The 20,916-nt window shown below is 35.6% G+C and overlaps 1 protein-coding gene across 14 annotated transcripts in view; it reads left to right on the top strand.

The window, feature by feature from the left end:
- The window catches only part of LOC149774113 (E3 ubiquitin-protein ligase TRIM56-like), a 76,038-nt gene that overhangs the window by 42,435 nt on the left and 12,687 nt on the right, over positions 1 to 20,916 (top strand). For 4 of the 14 annotated variants that reach the window (XM_089945789.1, XM_089945793.1, XM_089945784.1 and 1 more), the window contains 4 exons: positions 2,494 to 2,517; positions 5,305 to 5,328; positions 9,519 to 9,542; positions 13,807 to 13,830. In XM_089945789.1, coding sequence (XP_089801915.1) covers positions 2,494 to 2,517; positions 5,305 to 5,328; positions 9,519 to 9,542; positions 13,807 to 13,830 — 96 coding nt within the window. Of the gene's footprint in view, positions 1 to 2,493; positions 2,518 to 5,304; positions 5,329 to 9,518; positions 9,543 to 13,368; positions 13,417 to 13,806; positions 13,831 to 20,916 lie in introns of those variants that run through there. The other 10 variants (XM_089945794.1, XM_089945785.1, XM_089945790.1 and 7 more) reach the window with 7 other exon arrangements.

The raw sequence follows: 20,916 nt of genomic DNA, 5'->3' as shown, positions 1-20,916 counted from the left end.
GTATCGTTGACGAGTATGCCGTAAAAGTTAAAACAAAATATCGCAGACGAGTATATGTCTATAACATAATTGTGCATTTGGTGTCCGCTGGTTTCGCTGGAACAGGCGTATTGCTATCAACAGTAACAATGACATCACCAGCAGTTATAACAATTTGTGCTTCAGCTGCAATAGCAATTACTGGTGTTCTTAATATCATAGGGAAAATATATTTACATGTACAAATACAAAATTGCATGAGTATATAATAAAACTGATTACAGCGACGATATCATACTCCAAATTATCATCGTTGATAAAATTAGGCCTTAGGGATGGAATAATATCAGATTCTGAATTGACAGAAATGATTAAGATTTACCACGAGAAACGAGCAGGATTCGCGGACGAAGTATACTATTTCGTCGAGGTCGATCTCGTTTATCTTGAATATCTTCACGATGCTCACAAATGTTATCCATTATACGCTGAATGAATTCTTGCCACTAACGAAATCCTGTCTCGGGAACAGCACGGGAAAATAAAAAATAAGTTCAGTCTGGGAGACTCCAAAGTGAAAAAACATGTGCCCAAACTCATGGATAAAAACAATTACTTTTGCATCATCGTCTACTCGAACAAGCTATCAAACACGGGCTTGTGTTCGATAAAATTAATCGCACTCTCAAGTCTCAACAATCCCCGTGGATGAAACCTACATCGACGTTAACACGAAACAACATGAAATCTCCACCACATACTTCGGCAAAATTGTCTCCAAACTTACGAGCAGCAGCGTGTTCGTAAAAAACATAAAAAGACATTCGACATGGTGAATAGCGTCAAACGACGAGACAAACTGTTCGCCAATGAAGCCTACCTGCACACGAAAATCTTCAATAAATATCTCGTCGCCATCGAATCCAGGGAAAAACAATCTCAAACTCGATAAACACATCTACGTCGGAACGGCCATTGATGATCTCTCCAAAATGGTCATTTACAAGTTTCATTATGATTTTATCAAAAACAATAACCTGCTAATGACCGATACAGAATTTGTAGCAAGACCTGTTCGACCATGAAAAACTTTTCGATCTCAGCGACTATCCCACACATAAACCTTTCTACTGCGACGATAACAAAAAGGTCCTAGGAAAGTTCAAAAACGAAAGCCATGGAACACCCATCCAAACTGTACTTCATAGCCCTTAACGATGGCACCGTCAAAAAATATGTCGTCGGTAAAATCGCCTTCGTCGATCACTACAGACAAGCACACTACAAGGACATCTACACTGTTACACCATGAGAACATTCCAGTACATCGAATTCACATCTCTACGCTGCTCATTAACATAACATGCGTGCTCCATTGATGATAAACGATACTCCACCTATGGCACTCATAAATTCGCCATCACACACACACATGCACACATAAAAAACGATGATCAATATTATATACGCACTGACACTGAAAACACACACTCTAAGGCACAAACAAAACAAACAACTGAACCAGAAATCCCCACACCCTAGTTGCATATATCAAAGTGGCATCGCTCAATTTTTCACGCAAACAAAAATGTAAGAACCCCCATTAAACTGATACTGTAGTTTTCTACACTTAAGAGTGTGAATACGTTCTCAGTCACTTAGTGTACGCAGTGAACTTTACCGACCACCGATAAATCGTACTCGTTTAAAAAATGCATGATATGCTATGTTACTTATTAATTAGTCGGTCCTTACTATTCCAAGCATTATTGAGATGTTGTCAGAAAACTTGACCCAGATACATAATGTGACATATCGTGCTTGATATTGGTCAATTCTACAAGAAGGGAATGTAGTTAGGTCATTTGTTCCGGAGTCTAGACTTTAAGTTTTTAAATGTGCACACAATTTGGATGATTGATTAACATTAATGTACCACGAGCATATTTTGTTATGTATAAGACAATTGGTTTTCAGTTCCCACGTCATGGCCTCAACAGATATTGTATATATTTGTAGCTTATGTGTCTGACCAGATTTTATTGTTTGAAAGTAAAGACACAACGTTTAAATTTATGTTAGTTCGTGGTCCCACAATGATTAGACGATGTGTTGCAATTTGATCAAAGATTTCTTAGTCATGCAGGAGCAAATTTGTCGATAGTTTATCTTATTGTACATATTTATAGCTTATGAGCGTGGCCAGATTGTATTGTTTGAAAGTAGGGACACAACGATTACATTAATGTTAGTTCGTGTGCTCAAACATTTCATAGTCATGCAACAACAACTTTGTCGATGATTTATTTTATTGCCACTCTCCTACGTTCGTACTGATAGTTTTGGGATTTTATAGCGAAATGTAAAATATGCATCATAATTTATATAATGTGGTCGCATCATACACTGGATCATCGTTTGTAAATGTGTGCATGCGTATATACTCCCTCTTTTTAGAGCAAATATTTGGGATATTTCATCTTGACTAATATCAAATTTATTATATTCTTTCAGGAAGAAAGAGAGAAGAAAGAAAGAGTAAGTAAAATTATAGCTGCTTTCAGTAAATAAGTACAAATCATGCATTTACTTACAGTGATTTCTAAGATGACAATATTTATGAAAAGTAGTTATTATCCAAATTGTCCTCATTTTTTTGTCATTTCCAAGGAAGGATTATTTTCAAACCCTTGTCTAGTTCATCTTTTTTCTATATCGCGCATGTATTGCTTTCGACGGAAAAAGAAGTAGCATCGTTTGTTCAATAAATGCGTACGAACGGACATTTTAATATACTAATAAAGTATGCGTTTGTCTCACGATGTACCTATAACAATATGACAGTGTCCTACCAACTGTCCGTCCAGTATAAGAATTGACTGTCGGGTTCATAATTTTACAAGCAATGCGATGCTAATTAATGGTTTTCTTTTTCTAAATGTATAATGTGGCTAACATTGTCTGTTTTATCCCAAACGCCAAGGTCACAGGAAGGAAAATGTAATCATGAAACTTGTTTCCTGTCAGGAATAAAATTTTAGAAATGCCGGAGACACTTTGTTTTCTTATTATATTCAACAAAACATCCCTGAAGCAACGATGAAGCCAAACACGATACGACATCTGCACTGTTTTTGTTGCTACGTGACCAATTAAAACATATTGGCATTTACTAAGGAGAAATGAGTTTTTCTCTAGCAAAGTAGTTGTGCAGTAACATTATTCCAATGAAACTGTCGAGTTAGTATAAAGCGTTAATACTTTAAACTATACGTAATTAATCTGGGGTATGTTCAATGAGATATTAAAACACACTGTGGCATACACTACTCCAATATTGCAAAATTTGTCTAATTCTGCGTTTCAGTCTGGCAGGCATGCGTGGGTACACATTATTTTTTGTCAGAAACAAAAACAAAATGTATTAAATGACCCCATCAATTGTCAAGCGTTCTAATTGTAAAGGCGTTCCACACATCGTTGTGCTAAATAAGAACGTCAGAGCTATCTTGCTAAACACTAGGTCCCCTGTCTGAAACTCGAGGCATCCCAATTTTGTATCATTACTTTTCCTTTTCTATTTTTATGTGGAAACTTTCTTTTATTACTCCCGCTTGCCAAACAAGAAGTCGCGAGTTCGAAAGTTGTGGCATCTAATTTGATTTTTGTTACTTTTTCATCTTTGAACTTCCTTTTCAACTCGCGCATCCCAATGTTTCATTGCGTTATTTTTTACTTTTTATATTTATGTTTAAACGTTCGCAAGAAGTCTCGAGCTCGAAACTCGTGGCATCCCATTTTTTATATTGAAACTATCTTGTATGACTAACGTCTGCCAAAATGAGGTCGCTAGTTTGAAACTTAAGGCATCCCAATTTTTATTTTGTATTCCTTACTTTTTTATTTTCATGCTGAAACGTTCTTTTGATCTCGCGCATCCCAATTTTTTATAATTGTTTTTCACTTTTAGTTGTATGGTGACACTGTCTTTTATTACTCCCTGCATATATACGATTTATTCGGAAGAGTACATGGATTGTCCCACTCTATTATGTTTGGTGTTACTTTGCACACCAGATTCATATGCAATCTCAGCATTCTATCCAAAATGTTGTCACCCTCAAGTATAATTTGTCAGCGGTAGGTACTGTGATTTTCTTAGACAATCCTAGTCGTTACTTACTTTATACCTCATTACGCCGTATGTTAAAAATCGGCAATTTTCAGCGGATACTGTATGCACCACAATCGCAACCTCCGACCCGTCACTGATCTAAACAAATGAAATCACACACTAGTTTTAAAATTTATAGCAAAAAATGATTCCTGATATTTTAACAACTACTGTTTATTGAATATTTCAATTGTCAAAATTACTTCCAGGCATTATATACAATAACAACATTCTAGGTGTGCGATACTGAAAGACAGATTGGACAAATGTATCGAATGCTATATTACCCATTCAAAATCAAATGTGGGTGTAATAAAGAAGAATATCAGAGGAATCCTCGACACTATGAGATAAATTCAAAAACAAATAAAAGAAAACGGGTCGGGTTGTACCTTCTTTATAATCGACGTTAAGGTATTCACGGAAACATATATTATACGAACAAATGAGAAATTTAAGTATTATTTTAACTGCATATTAGACCGGACAATCAGCAATTTAATATGTATCACTGAATTTCTGGAAATTGTGTCCATCAGATTCTGAATTCACAGAAATGATTAAGATTTACCACGATAAACAAGCAGGATAAGCGGACGACGTATGCTATTTCGTCGAGGTCGATCTCGTTTATCTTGAACATCTTCACGATGCTCACAACTATTATCCATTCTTCGCTGAATGGTTTCTTATTACTAACAAAATCCTGTCTCGCGAACAGCGCGAGCAAACAAATAAATAAGTTCGGTCTGGGAGACTCCAAAGTGAAATAACATGTATTCAATCTCATGGATAAAAACAAATGTATTTTGCTTCATCGTCTACTCAAACAAGCTATCAAACACGGGCTCGTGTTTCATAAAATTAATCGCACTCTCAAGTCTCAAAAATCCCTGTGGATGAAACCTAGATCTCCATAAACACGAAACAACGGGCAAACGCCACCACAGACACCGGCAAAAATATCTCCAAACTTACGAGCAGCAGCGTCTTCGTAAAATCCACGGAACACATTCGACATCCGAAAAAATGAAATGGTTAACTGCGTCAAACGACGAGATAAACTGGTCGCCAATGAAGCTGACCTCCACATGAGCAAATATTTGGGATATTTCATCTTGACTAATATCAAATTTATTATATTCTTTCAGGAAGAAAGAGAGAAGAAAGAAAGAGTAAGTAAAATTATAGCTGCTTTCAGTAAATAAGTACAAATCATGCATTTACTTACAGTGATTTCTAAGATGACAATATTTATGAAAAGTAGTTATTATCCAAATTGTCCTCATTTTTTTGTCATTTCCAAGGAAGGATTATTTTCAAACCCTTGTCTAGTTCATCTTTTTTCTATATCGCGCATGTATTGCTTTCGACGGAAAAAGAAGTAGCATCGTTTGTTCAATAAATGCGTACGAACGGACATTTTAATATACTAATAAAGTATGCGTTTGTCTCACGATGTACCTATAACAATATGACAGTGTCCTACCAACTGTCCGTCCAGTATAAGAATTGACTGTCGGGTTCATAATTTTACAAGCAATGCGATGCTAATTAATGGTTTTCTTTTTCTAAATGTATAATGTGGCTAACATTGTCTGTTTTATCCCAAACGCCAAGGTCACAGGAAGGAAAATGTAATCATGAAACTTGTTTCCTGTCAGGAATAAAATTTTAGAAATGCCGGAGACACTTTGTTTTCTTATTATATTCAACAAAACATCCCTGAAGCAACGATGAAGCCAAACACGATACGACATCTGCACTGTTTTTGTTGCTACGTGACCAATTAAAACATATTGGCATTTACTAAGGAGAAATGAGTTTTTCTCTAGCAAAGTAGTTGTGCAGTAACATTATTCCAATGAAACTGTCGAGTTAGTATAAAGCGTTAATACTTTAAACTATACGTAATTAATCTGGGGTATGTTCAATGAGATATTAAAACACACTGTGGCATACACTACTCCAATATTGCAAAATTTGTCTAATTCTGCGTTTCAGTCTGGCAGGCATGCGTGGGTACACATTATTTTTTGTCAGAAACAAAAACAAAATGTATTAAATGACCCCATCAATTGTCAAGCGTTCTAATTGTAAAGGCGTTCCACACATCGTTGTGCTAAATAAGAACGTCAGAGCTATCTTGCTAAACACTAGGTCCCCTGTCTGAAACTCGAGGCATCCCAATTTTGTATCATTACTTTTCCTTTTCTATTTTTATGTGGAAACTTTCTTTTATTACTCCCGCTTGCCAAACAAGAAGTCGCGAGTTCGAAAGTTGTGGCATCTAATTTGATTTTTGTTACTTTTTCATCTTTGAACTTCCTTTTCAACTCGCGCATCCCAATGTTTCATTGCGTTATTTTTTACTTTTTATATTTATGTTTAAACGTTCGCAAGAAGTCTCGAGCTCGAAACTCGTGGCATCCCATTTTTTATATTGAAACTATCTTGTATGACTAACGTCTGCCAAAATGAGGTCGCTAGTTTGAAACTTAAGGCATCCCAATTTTTATTTTGTATTCCTTACTTTTTTATTTTCATGCTGAAACGTTCTTTTGATCTCGCGCATCCCAATTTTTTATAATTGTTTTTCACTTTTAGTTGTATGGTGACACTGTCTTTTATTACTCCCTGCATATATACGATTTATTCGGAAGAGTACATGGATTGTCCCACTCTATTATGTTTGGTGTTACTTTGCACACCAGATTCATATGCAATCTCAGCATTCTATCCAAAATGTTGTCACCCTCAAGTATAATTTGTCAGCGGTAGGTACTGTGATTTTCTTAGACAATCCTAGTCGTTACTTACTTTATACCTCATTACGCCGTATGTTAAAAATCGGCAATTTTCAGCGGATACTGTATGCACCACAATCGCAACCTCCGACCCGTCACTGATCTAAACAAATGAAATCACACACTAGTTTTAAAATTTATAGCAAAAAATGATTCCTGATATTTTAACAACTACTGTTTATTGAATATTTCAATTGTCAAAATTACTTCCAGGCATTATATACAATAACAACATTCTAGGTGTGCGATACTGAAAGACAGATTGGACAAATGTATCGAATGCTATATTACCCATTCAAAATCAAATGTGGGTGTAATAAAGAAGAATATCAGAGGAATCCTCGACACTATGAGATAAATTCAAAAACAAATAAAAGAAAACGGGTCGGGTTGTACCTTCTTTATAATCGACGTTAAGGTATTCACGGAAACATATATTATACGAACAAATGAGAAATTTAAGTATTATTTTAACTGCATATTAGACCGGACAATCAGCAATTTAATATGTATCACTGAATTTCTGGAAATTGTGTCCATCAGATTCTGAATTCACAGAAATGATTAAGATTTACCACGATAAACAAGCAGGATAAGCGGACGACGTATGCTATTTCGTCGAGGTCGATCTCGTTTATCTTGAACATCTTCACGATGCTCACAACTATTATCCATTCTTCGCTGAATGGTTTCTTATTACTAACAAAATCCTGTCTCGCGAACAGCGCGAGCAAACAAATAAATAAGTTCGGTCTGGGAGACTCCAAAGTGAAATAACATGTATTCAATCTCATGGATAAAAACAAATGTATTTTGCTTCATCGTCTACTCAAACAAGCTATCAAACACGGGCTCGTGTTTCATAAAATTAATCGCACTCTCAAGTCTCAAAAATCTCTGTGGATGAAACCTAGATCTCCATAAACACGAAACAACGGGCAAACGCCACCACAGACACCGGCAAAAATATCTCCAAACTTACGAGCAGCAGCGTCTTCGTAAAATCCACGGAACACATTCGACATCCGAAAAAATGAAATGGTTAACTGCGTCAAACGACGAGATAAACTGGTCGCCAATGAAGCTGACCTCCACATGAAAATCTTCAATGAAGATCTCATATTCGCCATCAAATCCAGGGAAAAAAATCTCAAACTCGATAAACACATCTACGTTGGAGCGGCCATTAAGGATCCCTCCAAAATTGTCATTTACAAGTTTCATTCTGATTTTATCAAAAACAATAATCTGCTAATGACCGATACAGACGTACTCGTGTAGAAAATTCACACCGAAGATTTGTAGCAAGACATGTTCGACCACAAAGAACTTTTTGATCTCAGCGACTATCCCACACATAAACCTTCCCACTGCGACGATAACAAAAGGGTCCAAGGAAAGTTCAAAAACGAAAGCAATGGAACACCCATCCAAAATATACTGCATTGCTCTTGACTATGGCACCGTCAATAAAAAGCTAACGGTGTCAAAAAATATGTCGTCGGTAAAATCGCTACCGTCGATCACTACAGACAAGTACACTACAAGGAGATCTACACTGTTACACCATGAGAACATTCCAGTACATCAACTTCAGATCTCTACGCTACACATTAGCAAAGCAGGACGTGCTCCTATGATGGTAAACGATACTCCACCTATGGCATTCATACAATCGCCATCGGACACACACATGCAAATAAAACAACGATGATCAATGTTATATACGCACTGACACTGAAAACACACACTCTCAGGCACGTATAAAACAAACAACTGAGCCAGAAACACCGACACCCTAGTTGTATATATCAAGGGGGCATCGCTCAATTTCCACGCAGACAAAAGTGTGCCAGAACCCACATTAAACTGATACTGTAGTTTTCTACAAAAGTGCATGGTATGCTATGTTACTTATTGATTAGTCGGTCCTGACCATTCCAAGCATTATTGAGATGTTGACAGAAAACCTTACCCAGATACATAATCTGACCTATCGTGCTTGAATTGGTCAATACTACAAGAAGGGAATGTAAGTAAGTAATTTGTTTCGGAGTCTGAACTTTAAGTTTTTAAATGTGCACAAAATGTTGATGATTGATTAACATTAATGTACTACGAGGATATTTTTTTATGAATAAGACAACTTGGTTTTTAGTTCACACGTCATGGCCTTAACAAAAATTGTATATATTTGTAGCTTATGTGCGTGACCAGATTGTATTGTTTGAAAGAACAGACACAACGTTTAAATTAATGTTAGTTCGTGTATACATAATGATTAGACGATGTGTTGCAATTTGCTCAAAGATTTCTTAGTCATAACAACAGCAAATTTGTAGATGGTTTATTTTATTGCCACTTTATAACGTTTGTATTGATAGTTTTAGGATTTTATAGAGAAATGTCAACTATGCATCATCATTTATATAATGTTGTCGTGTCTTACACTTGATTTTCATTTGTGAATATGTGCATGCGTATCTACTCCCTCTTTTGAGAGCAAATATGTGGGATATTTCATCTTGGCTAGTATCAGATTTATTCTGTTCTTTCAGGAAGAGAGAGCGAAAAAAGAAAGAGTAAGTAAAAGTATAGCTGCTTTGAATAAATAAGTACAAATCATGCATTACTTACAGTTATTATATGATTTCTAAGATGAAAATATTAATGAAAAATAATTATTAGCCTAATTTTCTTCATTTTTTACGGAAAAAGAAGTAGCATCGTTTGTTCAATAAATGCGTACAAACGGACACTTTAATGGACTATTACATTATACGTTTGTCTCAAGATGTGCCTATACTGATACGACATTGTCCTAACAACTGTCCGTCCTGTTAAATTATTGACTTTCGGGTCCATAATTTTACAAGCAATGAGATGATAATTAATGGCTTTCTCTTTCTAAATGTATAATGTGGCCAACATTGTCTGTTTTATCCCAAACGTCAAGGTCATAAGAAGGAAAATGTAATCATGAAACTTGTTTCCGTGTCCGGAATCAAATTTTAGAAATACCGAAAACTTTATTTTCTTATCATATTCAACAAAACATCCTTAAAGCAACGATAAAGCCACGCAAGATACGACGCCTGCACTGTTTTTGTTGCTACATAACCAGTTAAGACATATTGGCATTTACTAAGGAGCAGTGAGTTTATCTCTAGCAAAGTAGTTGTGCATTAACAATATTCCAATGAAACTGTCGAGTTAGTACACAGCGTTAATGCTTTAAACTATACGTAATTACTCTGGAGTATGTTCAATGAGATATTAAACAGACTGTGATATACACTACTCCAATATTGACCCATTTGTCTCATTCTGCGTTTCAATCTGGCAGGCATGCATGGGTCAAGTTATTATTTGTCAAAAAATAAATAAATAACCTTATTAAATTATCGCAACAATCGTCAAGCGTTTTACGCATCGTTATGCTAAATAAGAAGGTCAGCGCTATCTTGTATAAAGACTGCTTGGACAAGTGAAAGGGAGGTAATCTATGAAACTCAAACTGGTTTCCGAAAAGGGTACTCGCCTATATTAACATGTTTAGTCTTCAAACATTGGTCTATAACTAGTTAAGCAGACCTGATTTCAGAATATGTTTTTAATAGTTTTGTGTACGTGTCTACCTTTATCGGCATTATACACAATTTATATTTATAACATAGGAAACAGAACCAATTGCATTATACGTCCTTTAATGTTCAATCTGTCAATTATTCGATTACCATATATATATATATATATATATATATATATATATATATATATATATATATATATATATATATATATATTAGGAAAGAGAGACAGAGAGAAGATAGATGCCATAATTGACATTTTAATATACTGACTGATGGTGATATTGCTAGTTGTGCACATGCTGTCAAAAATGTAGTAATTCAAGTTGCGGAGAAACATTTGACAAGATTATGATTGACTAAACTTAAAGTACTGTTTGTATAAATGTAGGTATTCTGAAAAATCGTATATCATATTCATGCCCCAGAATGTGTGTGGTTATCAATATTAAAACCATACTGAAAATTTGCACAACAGATTTTTGTACCAGTTATTCGAAATGACCAAAGAATAGGATGTTCTGCATTCTCTACCAGTAAAAGTTGCCCATATCGTGTTTATATTTGAGACTTTATACATTCCTTTAAAAACCTGATAAAATAGACCAGAATGATCAATTATGCATACTTAACATCATGTTGCAAACTATTAAGCAAAATTAACATGAAATTGAAACCACAATCCTGATCCACTATCTCCATCCTATTCACTAAAGGATACTTTATGATCTTCGTTCAACAGCTGCAATATTGTATATAAACATCCGCATTTATCTGTGTATTTGTGTGTCCCGCTTGGCAAACAAGGGGTCGAGAGTTCGAACTTCAAGGCATCCGAATTTTTCTTTTATATTTTATATTTGTTTCTGTTTTAATTTGTATGTGCATACATTCTTTTAAAATCGCACATCCCATTTTTTTTGTTTTCTTTTTTTTTTTTTAGTTTGATAGTGAAACTCTCTTTTCAACTCGCGCTTCCAGTTTTCTTTTTATAAACTTTTAATTTTATGTTGGAACTTTATTGTATGACTCCCGTCTGCCAAACAAGAGGTAACGGATTAGAAACTCGCAACATCCTAATCTGGTTATAATTTATATTTTTCTTAGATTTTAAGGTTGAATCTTTCTTTGAAACTCGCTCATCCGAATTTTTTACTTTTATTTTTTTACTTTTTGTTTTTACGTTGAAACGTTGGAAGAAACTAGGTTCGCCCCCATTATCTACTAAGGTTCTTTTAGATTAAAGTCTGCCAAGCAAAAAGTCGTCAGTTCGAAATTCGCGGTACATCATTTGTTTATAATGAATCTTTCTTTATGACTAACGCCGGCCAAACACGAGGTCCTGAGTCTGAAATTCGCGGCATCCCAATTTTGTATCATTTCTTTTCCTTTTTTATTTGTATGTGGAAACTTTCTTTTATTACTCCCGCTTGCCAAACAAGAGGTCGCGAGTTCGAAACTTAAGGCATCCCAATGTTTTATTTTATATTTCTTACTTTTTTATTTTCATGTTGAAACGTTCTTTTGATCTCGTGCATCACAGTTTGTTATCATTGTTTTTCACTTTTACGAGGTCTTCGGAAGAGTACATGGATTGCCCCACTCTGTTATATTTGGTGTCACTTTGCACACCAGATTCATATGCAATCTCAGCATTCCGTCCAAAATGTTTTTACCCTCAAGTATAATATGCCAGCGGTAGGTACTGTGATTTTCCAAGGCAATCCTAGTCGTTACTTACGGTATCCCTCGTAATGGCCGTATGTAAAACAAATCGGCAATTTTCAGCAGATACTGTATGCACCACAATCGCATCATCCGACCCGTCATTGATCTAAAAAATGAAATTACGCACTAGTTTTGAAATTTATAGCAATAACTGACTCCTGATATTTTAACAATTGATTGTTTATTGAATATTTAAATTGTCAAAAGTAAGACCAGACATTATGTACAAAGACAAGATTCTAGGTGTGCGATGCTGAAGCATAGATTAGACAAATGTACCGAATGCCATATTACCCATTTAAATATCAGAGGAAACCTCGACATTATGAAATACGTTCAAAAACAAATAAAAGAAAACGGGTCGGGTTGTACCTTCTTTATAATCGACGTTAAAGTATTCACGGAAACATATATTATACGAACAAATGAGAAATTTAAGAATTATTTTAACTGCATATTGGACCGGAAAATCAGCAATATAGTATGTATCACTGAATGTCTGGAAACTGTGGCCATCTTGTAAATCTAGTCATCGTCGCTACTGCTGAATGGATGGTCCTGTCAACACGAAATGTTCAAAAAGATACTTATTATGATACAAATGGTGATGATATGAGGTCAAATATGGGCACCAATATAGCCATCTTGAAAATCTTGTTATTGCCACTTCTGAATGAAACGTAATAGTGCGATAAGGTTTCCACTAGTATGGTTCTTAAGAGGGGCGTAGTGTTTTGAAGCGCTCACCTTTACCGATCACTGCCATCTCACCTCTGTCAGAGTGGGTTCGACTCTCAGACTCGGCCAGTGTTGGTATGTGACAAAGCTTGCTAGTAGAAACCCTTGGGTTGGTGGTTCTTAAAGATTTTTTCCCGTAGTTCTTCCTCCACCAGTTATACTTGCCGCCATGTATAGCCTATCTTTCACTGAGGAATGTCGTTAACCAGACCAACAACAACAACAACAAAAGCTACTTACTTTGTCCTACAAGTAAAGGTTATGTAGCGGGTAATTTTTATATTTGAAATACATACGTAGTACTCAGCACATTAGTTATGTCGTGATAAACGCAATGGTTTTGTTCTTAAAGGTGACGTACAAACATCATGCCTCGGATATATAGCGGTCATGACCCACCCATTTGCATTATCCTGACCAGTCCTAACACTAACCACTTAATGCTGAGCGTCTAGCGAGGTAGCTGCTGGTACCATTTTTATAAGTATTTGGTATGATTTGGCCTGGGTTCGAACCCGCGAGCTCCCGCTGAAACATTACAGGATAAAGAAAGGACAGAATGGTTGGGATTCAAAGATTTACATACGAGACAAGCCCTACAATATACTAGTTAAAACAACAACTTATGTGGATTACTTGTTCATGTAATGACTTACACAGTGTGACTTGCACTGTATTTCCATTGACGAATATGAGGAATATGTGCGTGCGTATCAACTCTCTTGTTTGGGAGCAAATACGTATTGTTTATGTCATCTTGACTAATATCAGATCTTTTCTATTCTTGCAGAACGAAAGAGAGAAAAAAGAAAGAGTAGGTACAATTATAGCTGCATTGAATAAATAAGCACACATCATGCATTACTTCCAGTTACTATATGATTTCTAAGACGAAGATATTTATGAAAAATAAGTATTCGCCAAATGTTCCTCGTGTTTGCCATTGACCAAGGAATGATTATTGTTTCTATATAGCGCATTTATTACTTTTGTCAGAAAAAATAACTAGCGCCCTTCCTTTAGTAAATATGTTCAAAGGTCACTTTTATGGACTAACGGATTATACCTTTGATTCATGACTTGTCTATCATGATACAACATTGTCCGACCAGCTGTACATCCTGTTAAATTACTGACTGCCTGGCCCATAACTTTACAAACCTTGAGATGATAATTAGTTGCACTTTTTATAAATATATACTGTGACTAAAATTGTTTTGTTATATCTCACATTTCAAGATCACAAGAAGGAAAATGTAGCCTTAAAACTTATTTCAGTGTCTGGAATAAATCTGTAGATATACTGGCAACGCTTTCTTATCCTATTCAACAAAACATACGGGATACGTATCTTGAGTATAAATTCGCCCAGTCGTTGTTAAAATGTAAATGTCACAACAATGAAAGGTGTACGTGTGTGACCTTTGTTGTTGTCCCTTGTATAATTGATTCTAAAGCGCTAACACATTAAATGAATCCTAATTGAAAGCTTTGTTTATGTGTATCTAATGCCTATGTTTAAAAACACATCAGACATAAATCAAATTGGTGGCCATAATTGCTCTATAAATGGTAAATTGTATAACAAGTACTTCGTTCCATAGATATTAAATACTGTATAAACCTCTGCACAGAACAATATATACAGTCTACACCCTCCCTCTCACGGCAATACGTGTTATCTAAATTTGCGCTTGATTTCCCCACTGGAAATATGACGGAAGCAGCTCAACTCTATGCATTTGCTTTGCTAGTCCGTCACTCAGGACAATGAATGTGTTGCTACTGCTCTTTATAAAATACGCAACAGCGGCTATCGTGGAATTAATGTTATAACTATTCCTCTTGAGTGGATGGTCGTAAGAACATACGTTGGTCCTAACTGTGCCATTATACCTCGAATATGCATGCCACTGCGGCCAACCTGAAAATCATGTTATCAATATTTATCCTGAATCAATGGTTATATCAGCACGGCGATTGCACTGAAATACGTATTTTTATGTTTATTTGGTTTTAAATGAAAATAATGCCAACGGTGCTGCTAATATGTTTTTCAGTAGCCATCTTCACAAGCTTAAAATAACTACTTATTCGGAATGACTGGTCAAGTCGACATTGTGTTTTCTCTGAAGGCCTTCTTACGACGTATAGTATATAAGTAATAACTAGAAATGGTGTCATTCTGATATAAAGCATGGCACAATGGCATCCATCTTGAACATATTGTCATTGCTGTTGTTACGACTCTAGGTCTCGAGCTATATAAAATAAAAAAATAAACAAGGAAAGTACAACAAACCATTCATTTTCCTAGAGTACAAATGTGAAAATTCAAAACTTGCAGCATTGTGATTTATATTCCAAATAATCCCAGATGTCATATCATTACTCCAAATGTATATAATGGTTTGGAATAAATTTCAAAAGTCATTAATATGCTGATGAACCAATAGTCTATAAAGAGATGGCGTACAATACCATTAAATATGCTGATGTGCCAATAGTCTACAAAGTGATGGCGTACAGTACCATTGCATATGCTGATGTGCCAATAGTCTATAAAGTGATGGCGTACAATGCCATTGAATATGCTAATGTACCAATAGTCTACAAAGTGATGGCGACAATACCTTTGAATATGCTGATGCACCAATAGTGTACAAAGTGATTGCGACAATACCATTGAATATGCTGATGGGCCAATAGTCTACAAAGTGATGGCGTACAATACCATTGAATATGATGATGGGCCAATAGTCTACACTGTGATGGCATACAATATCATTGAATATACTGATGTACAAATAGTTTGAATCTGCCTTGGTACCACAATGTCACAAGCAGTTATGTCTTTGGATGAGCCGTTTGTATTGCTCGTTTTATAAATCGGGTTGTCGTTGTAAAAGTCATTCACGCCACTCTCGCGAATATCTCTTTGACATATGCTTGATCCGAACCGACGTCTGTTCCGACTAACGTTCATCTCAAATTTACGTGAATCATATTTACTCTTCCGGTGATAACACCCTTCAAAAGTTGTCGTTAGATTAATTGTTAATACCAACCACGACAGCACTTATCACGAGATTACCAAGCGAACGGTTTACAAAACCAGCTTAGTAATATGGCACAGTGGATACATACTCCAATATATAATCCCTCACTGCCACCACCAATTATCTCAGTATCATATTTATTAGGGTCTGTCGTGACATTAAATATCTTTTTGGCCTAGAATAAGATCAACATACCATGCACCATTTTCGACATTGAGAGAAAATATAGGAATCATTTTAGTATCTCTGCTAGTGTTTCTTCTCTTCGATCTATGTTTGTTTTCTCGCTTGCTTTAGTTTATTGTAGTTTGAACAATTATTGCATATACTGATAGTACCTAACTGGTTCTCGTGGTATTGGACAATTATTGCTGGAAACAATGAATTTGCTCCTGCGCAGTAATCATGAAAGCAATTATACTGCAGCAACAACTAACGCAATTGTAAACGCGACGACAATTTGTATAGTCCGCAAATAGATGAATGATTCAAAAGGTCTGCACATCCTCATGAATCCAAACTCATTATTGATTGTGACATTATTTACAAGTCGTTACAAGCACTGTGTAGCATGTCTTACTTACAACCACTGGTTAGTTTGTCTTACAAGAATATCTTAACGTACTTGAAATGAGATGTTTGCATGTCTTACTTAGAAGCACCTGTTAGCATGTCTTTTCTACGATAACTGAATAGCATGTCTTACAAGCACTGGTTAACATGTCTTACTTACAAACACTGGTTAGCATGTCTTTTGCATACAAACACTGTTTAACATGTCATACTTACAATCACTGATTAGCATGTATCAGGTACAAGCACTGGCTAGCATGTATTTCTTACAAACACATGTTAACACGTATTACGTACAAACAGTGATAAAGCGTGCCCTACTCACAAACACTGGTTAGCATGTCTTACTAACAAACACTGGTTAATATGTCTTACTTACAAGCACTGGTTAGCATGTCTTACTTACAAGCAGTAGTTAGCATGTCTTACAAACACGGGTTAGCATGTCATTTTTACAAGTACTGATAATCATGTCTTAGTTACAAGGACTGGTTAGCATGGCTTACATACAAACACTGGGTACCATGTCTTACTTACAAACACTGGTTACCGTGTCTTACAAACACTGGTTACCATGTCTTACTTATAAACACTGGTTAGCATGTCTTACTTATAAACACTGGTTAGCATGTCTGACTTATAAACTCTGGTTAGTATGTCTTACCATCACTATCCATAATGTATTTTCATACTTAAAAAAATATTTGTTAACATGTCTGGCTTAAAAGCTCTGGGTAAAAACGTCATTTGTAACAAAGACTGGTTAACATGTTTTACTTACAAGCAATGTTTAGCAGTTCTTTGTTACAAGGACTGATTAGCATGCCTTTGTTACAAGCACTGATTAGCATGTCTTACTTACAAGCACTGATTAGCATGTCTGACTTTAACAAACACTGAATAAGATCTCTTTAACAAACACTGGTTAGCATGTCTTACGCACATGAACTGGTTAGCATGTATAACCTACAAGCACTGATTAGAATGTCTTACTCACAAGCACTGACTAGCATGTCTTACTTACAACTACTGGTTAGTTTGTCTTACCAGCACTGGTTAGAATATATTACCACTCTTTAAATCAGATGTTTGCATCTCTTACTTAGAAGCACTAGTTAGCATATCTTTTCTACAAGAACTGAGTAGCATGTCTTGCTTACAAGGACTGGTTAACATGCCTTAATTACAAACACTGGTTAGCATATCTTGCTTACAAACACTGATTAACATGTCCTACTTACACGCACTGATTAGCATGTATTGCGTACAAGCACTGGCTAGCATGTCTTACTTGCAAACAATGATTAGCATGTATCAGGTACAAGCACTGGCTAGCATGTATTTCTTACAAACACATGTTAACATGTCTTACTTACAAACGCTGATAAAGCGTGTCTTACTTACAAACACTGATTAACATGTCTTAATAACAAACACTGGTTAACATGTCTTACTTACACGTACTAGTTAGCATGTCTTGCAAAGACTGGTTAGCAGGTCTTTTTTTACAGGTACTGTAATCATGTCAAACTTACAAGGGCTGGTTAACATGTCTTACTTACAAACACTGGTTATCATGTCTTAAATACAAACAATGGTTTACATGACGTACTTATAAACACTAGTTAGCATGTCTTACCATCACTGGTTATGATGTCGTAACATACTTAAAGCAGTAGTTAGCATGCCTTACTTAAAGCACTGGTTACAATGCCTTGCTTTAAGAAACACTGGTTATCATGTCTTCCTTACAAACACTGGTTAGCATGTCTTACATACAAACAGTAGTTAGCATGTTTTACAAGGACTGATTAGCACGTTATTTTCACAAAAACTGATTAGCATGTCTTCCTTTAACTTACACTGGCTAGCATATCATTCTTACAAACATTGGTTAGCATGTCTTTCTTACAAACACTGTTAAGCATGTCTTATTGAAAAGAATTGGTTATCATATATTGCTTGACAAACAATGCATATGTCTTTCTTACAAATACTGGTTAGTATGTCTTACTTACACGTACTGATAAGGATGTCTTACCAACACTGGTTAGGATGTCTTACCATACTTAAGATCAGTGGTTAGCATGTCTTACTTACAAGCACTGGTCAGCATATCTTACTGGCAAACATCGTCTGCAAGAATGATTCAAATCAGTATGTTCATGTGGTTAATATGCCTGATTTACAATCAGTAGATTGCACTGGTTAGCATATCTGACTTACAATCAGTGCATTGCAGTGTTAAACATTTCTGATTTAAAATGAGTGGATTGTATTAGTTAACATATCTGACTTACAATGAGAAGGTTGCAGTGGTTACCATGTCAGACTTTGGATTTGGATTTTTTAAACTTTGCCTTAGCAATATTCCAGTCATATTGGTACGATGACTGCAGTGTGGCAGTTTATAGTGATTACTACTCGGGCATCATACCACAGACATATAGCCTGATGTCCCACCCTGTCACATTATCCTGACACCAGGCCAACCAGCCCAATATTAACCTCTTAATGCTGAGCGCCAAGCGAGGCACCTGCTAGTACCATTTTTAAAACTCTTTGGTATGACTCGGCTGGGGATCAAACCCTTCCGCATCCGAGGTGGACTCTCTAACCGTTTGAAGGCGAAAAGAGTGAAAGAACAATGGACAGGCTGTAACAAATATATATTTGAAACTGAGATGACTGACATTTTATTTCCAGTAATAACCAGCAGCAGGCAGTACCGTTTCATAAACAATTAGGAGTATTATATGGCGGAAAACTTTGCATCTCCTTAATTTGTATCTGTTCAGTGTATAGAAAAGACAGAAAATCTGAAATTCACATATTTAAGTACGAGAGTACCCTATGATAGATTAGTTAAAATCACCATAATTCTTGAATAATCGTTTCATGTCATGACGTACAGCGTATTCCCATTTGCGAATATCAGCCTGTGTGTCTACTATTGTTTTCAGCGCAAATAAGCGAAGTTTATTTCACCGTGTCAAATATCAGTGTCATCATATCCTTTTAGGAATAGAGAGCGAACAAATACAAAATAAGTATGAATACATATGTTTTAGTAAATACTTACACATCATGAATTTTTGCATTAGCTACTATATCATCGCTAAAAGGTATTTTGTAAATATACATATTCTACTACGAACCATACCGTTATGAGTATATGTATCCTGCCGTGCACATGTGTTCCTATTTAGGCTCACATGTCTTTCTTATATTGCATGTATTGTTTGAAGGCGCTAGGAGAAAAAGTAAAAAAGAACACAAACTCTAGTATTTGATGTCAGGCCTGTTTCCTTTCTTGTGACCATGTGCTAACAACGCACTGTATCAAATATAACAGATGATGTTCGTCACCGAAAATATGTTTGTATATAGTTGGAACTATGTTGCAAAATATGCATTCTTAGCTAAACATTTAAAAGTATTTTATGGCGGAAGACTGTGTGTTTGGTTCATTGCTATTTCGTCAAAATAAAGAAATGACAGAAAGTTGGAATTTAGATACTTAAATACGAGACACAACTCCTCTGTTCAAGCAATGATTTGTATTATATTTATATTTAAGAATATGTGCATGCATGTCTGTTCTCTGTTTTGGGAGGATATAAATGACATTTAAGTTATTCAAAAACATTTACTGAATGATATGGTGGGACTCAAAATCATGAGACGTCCTCAACAATAAGCATGGTCGTAGATACATTCATGTTCAGATCTAAAGCATGCTGCTTTAATACACATCAAACACAATTAATATGGTGACAATTGACCTATCTATAAAAGCAAACTGTCCAAAATGTATATATTTGATAGCAGATATGGTACAACTTATGTAGTACACTCCGCCAGACATCGTCCAGTATTCATAGTCTACCCCTCTCCTATTTTTATGGCAGAACCTGTCATAGCTGAAAGTGTCACATTGAGGAAAATCTGTTTGAGCTTCTTAAAATGTATTACATATATCTGCTGATCTATCCGTTTGCTCATGGTTTTTCATCGATACTTTCCTAAATAACTTAGGTGATTGTCCTGAAATTTCGCAAACACACTTGTCCTTTGAGATAATTGATCCTTGATGAACATGGCACCACTATTACGTCCAATATTGTCGTCGCAGTGGCAAAAGCTTGTGATCGCTATTCCGGCTGATCATATTGTCGTACGAACTTGGATATTTTTCTTATTTATGTTGTTGAGTATATTTTATTTATATTGGGTACCTGACCTTTGTCTTGATGGTGATTAAAATT

Source organism: Sinohyriopsis cumingii, unplaced genomic scaffold, assembly GCF_028554795.1.
Source record: "Sinohyriopsis cumingii isolate HCF-2022 unplaced genomic scaffold, ASM2855479v2 utg000426l, whole genome shotgun sequence".
NCBI classification, from domain to species: domain Eukaryota; kingdom Metazoa; phylum Mollusca; class Bivalvia; order Unionida; family Unionidae; genus Sinohyriopsis; species Sinohyriopsis cumingii.
The sequence above is the reverse complement of the archived record's forward strand: the minus strand, read 5'-3'. Positions and strand labels throughout refer to the sequence as shown.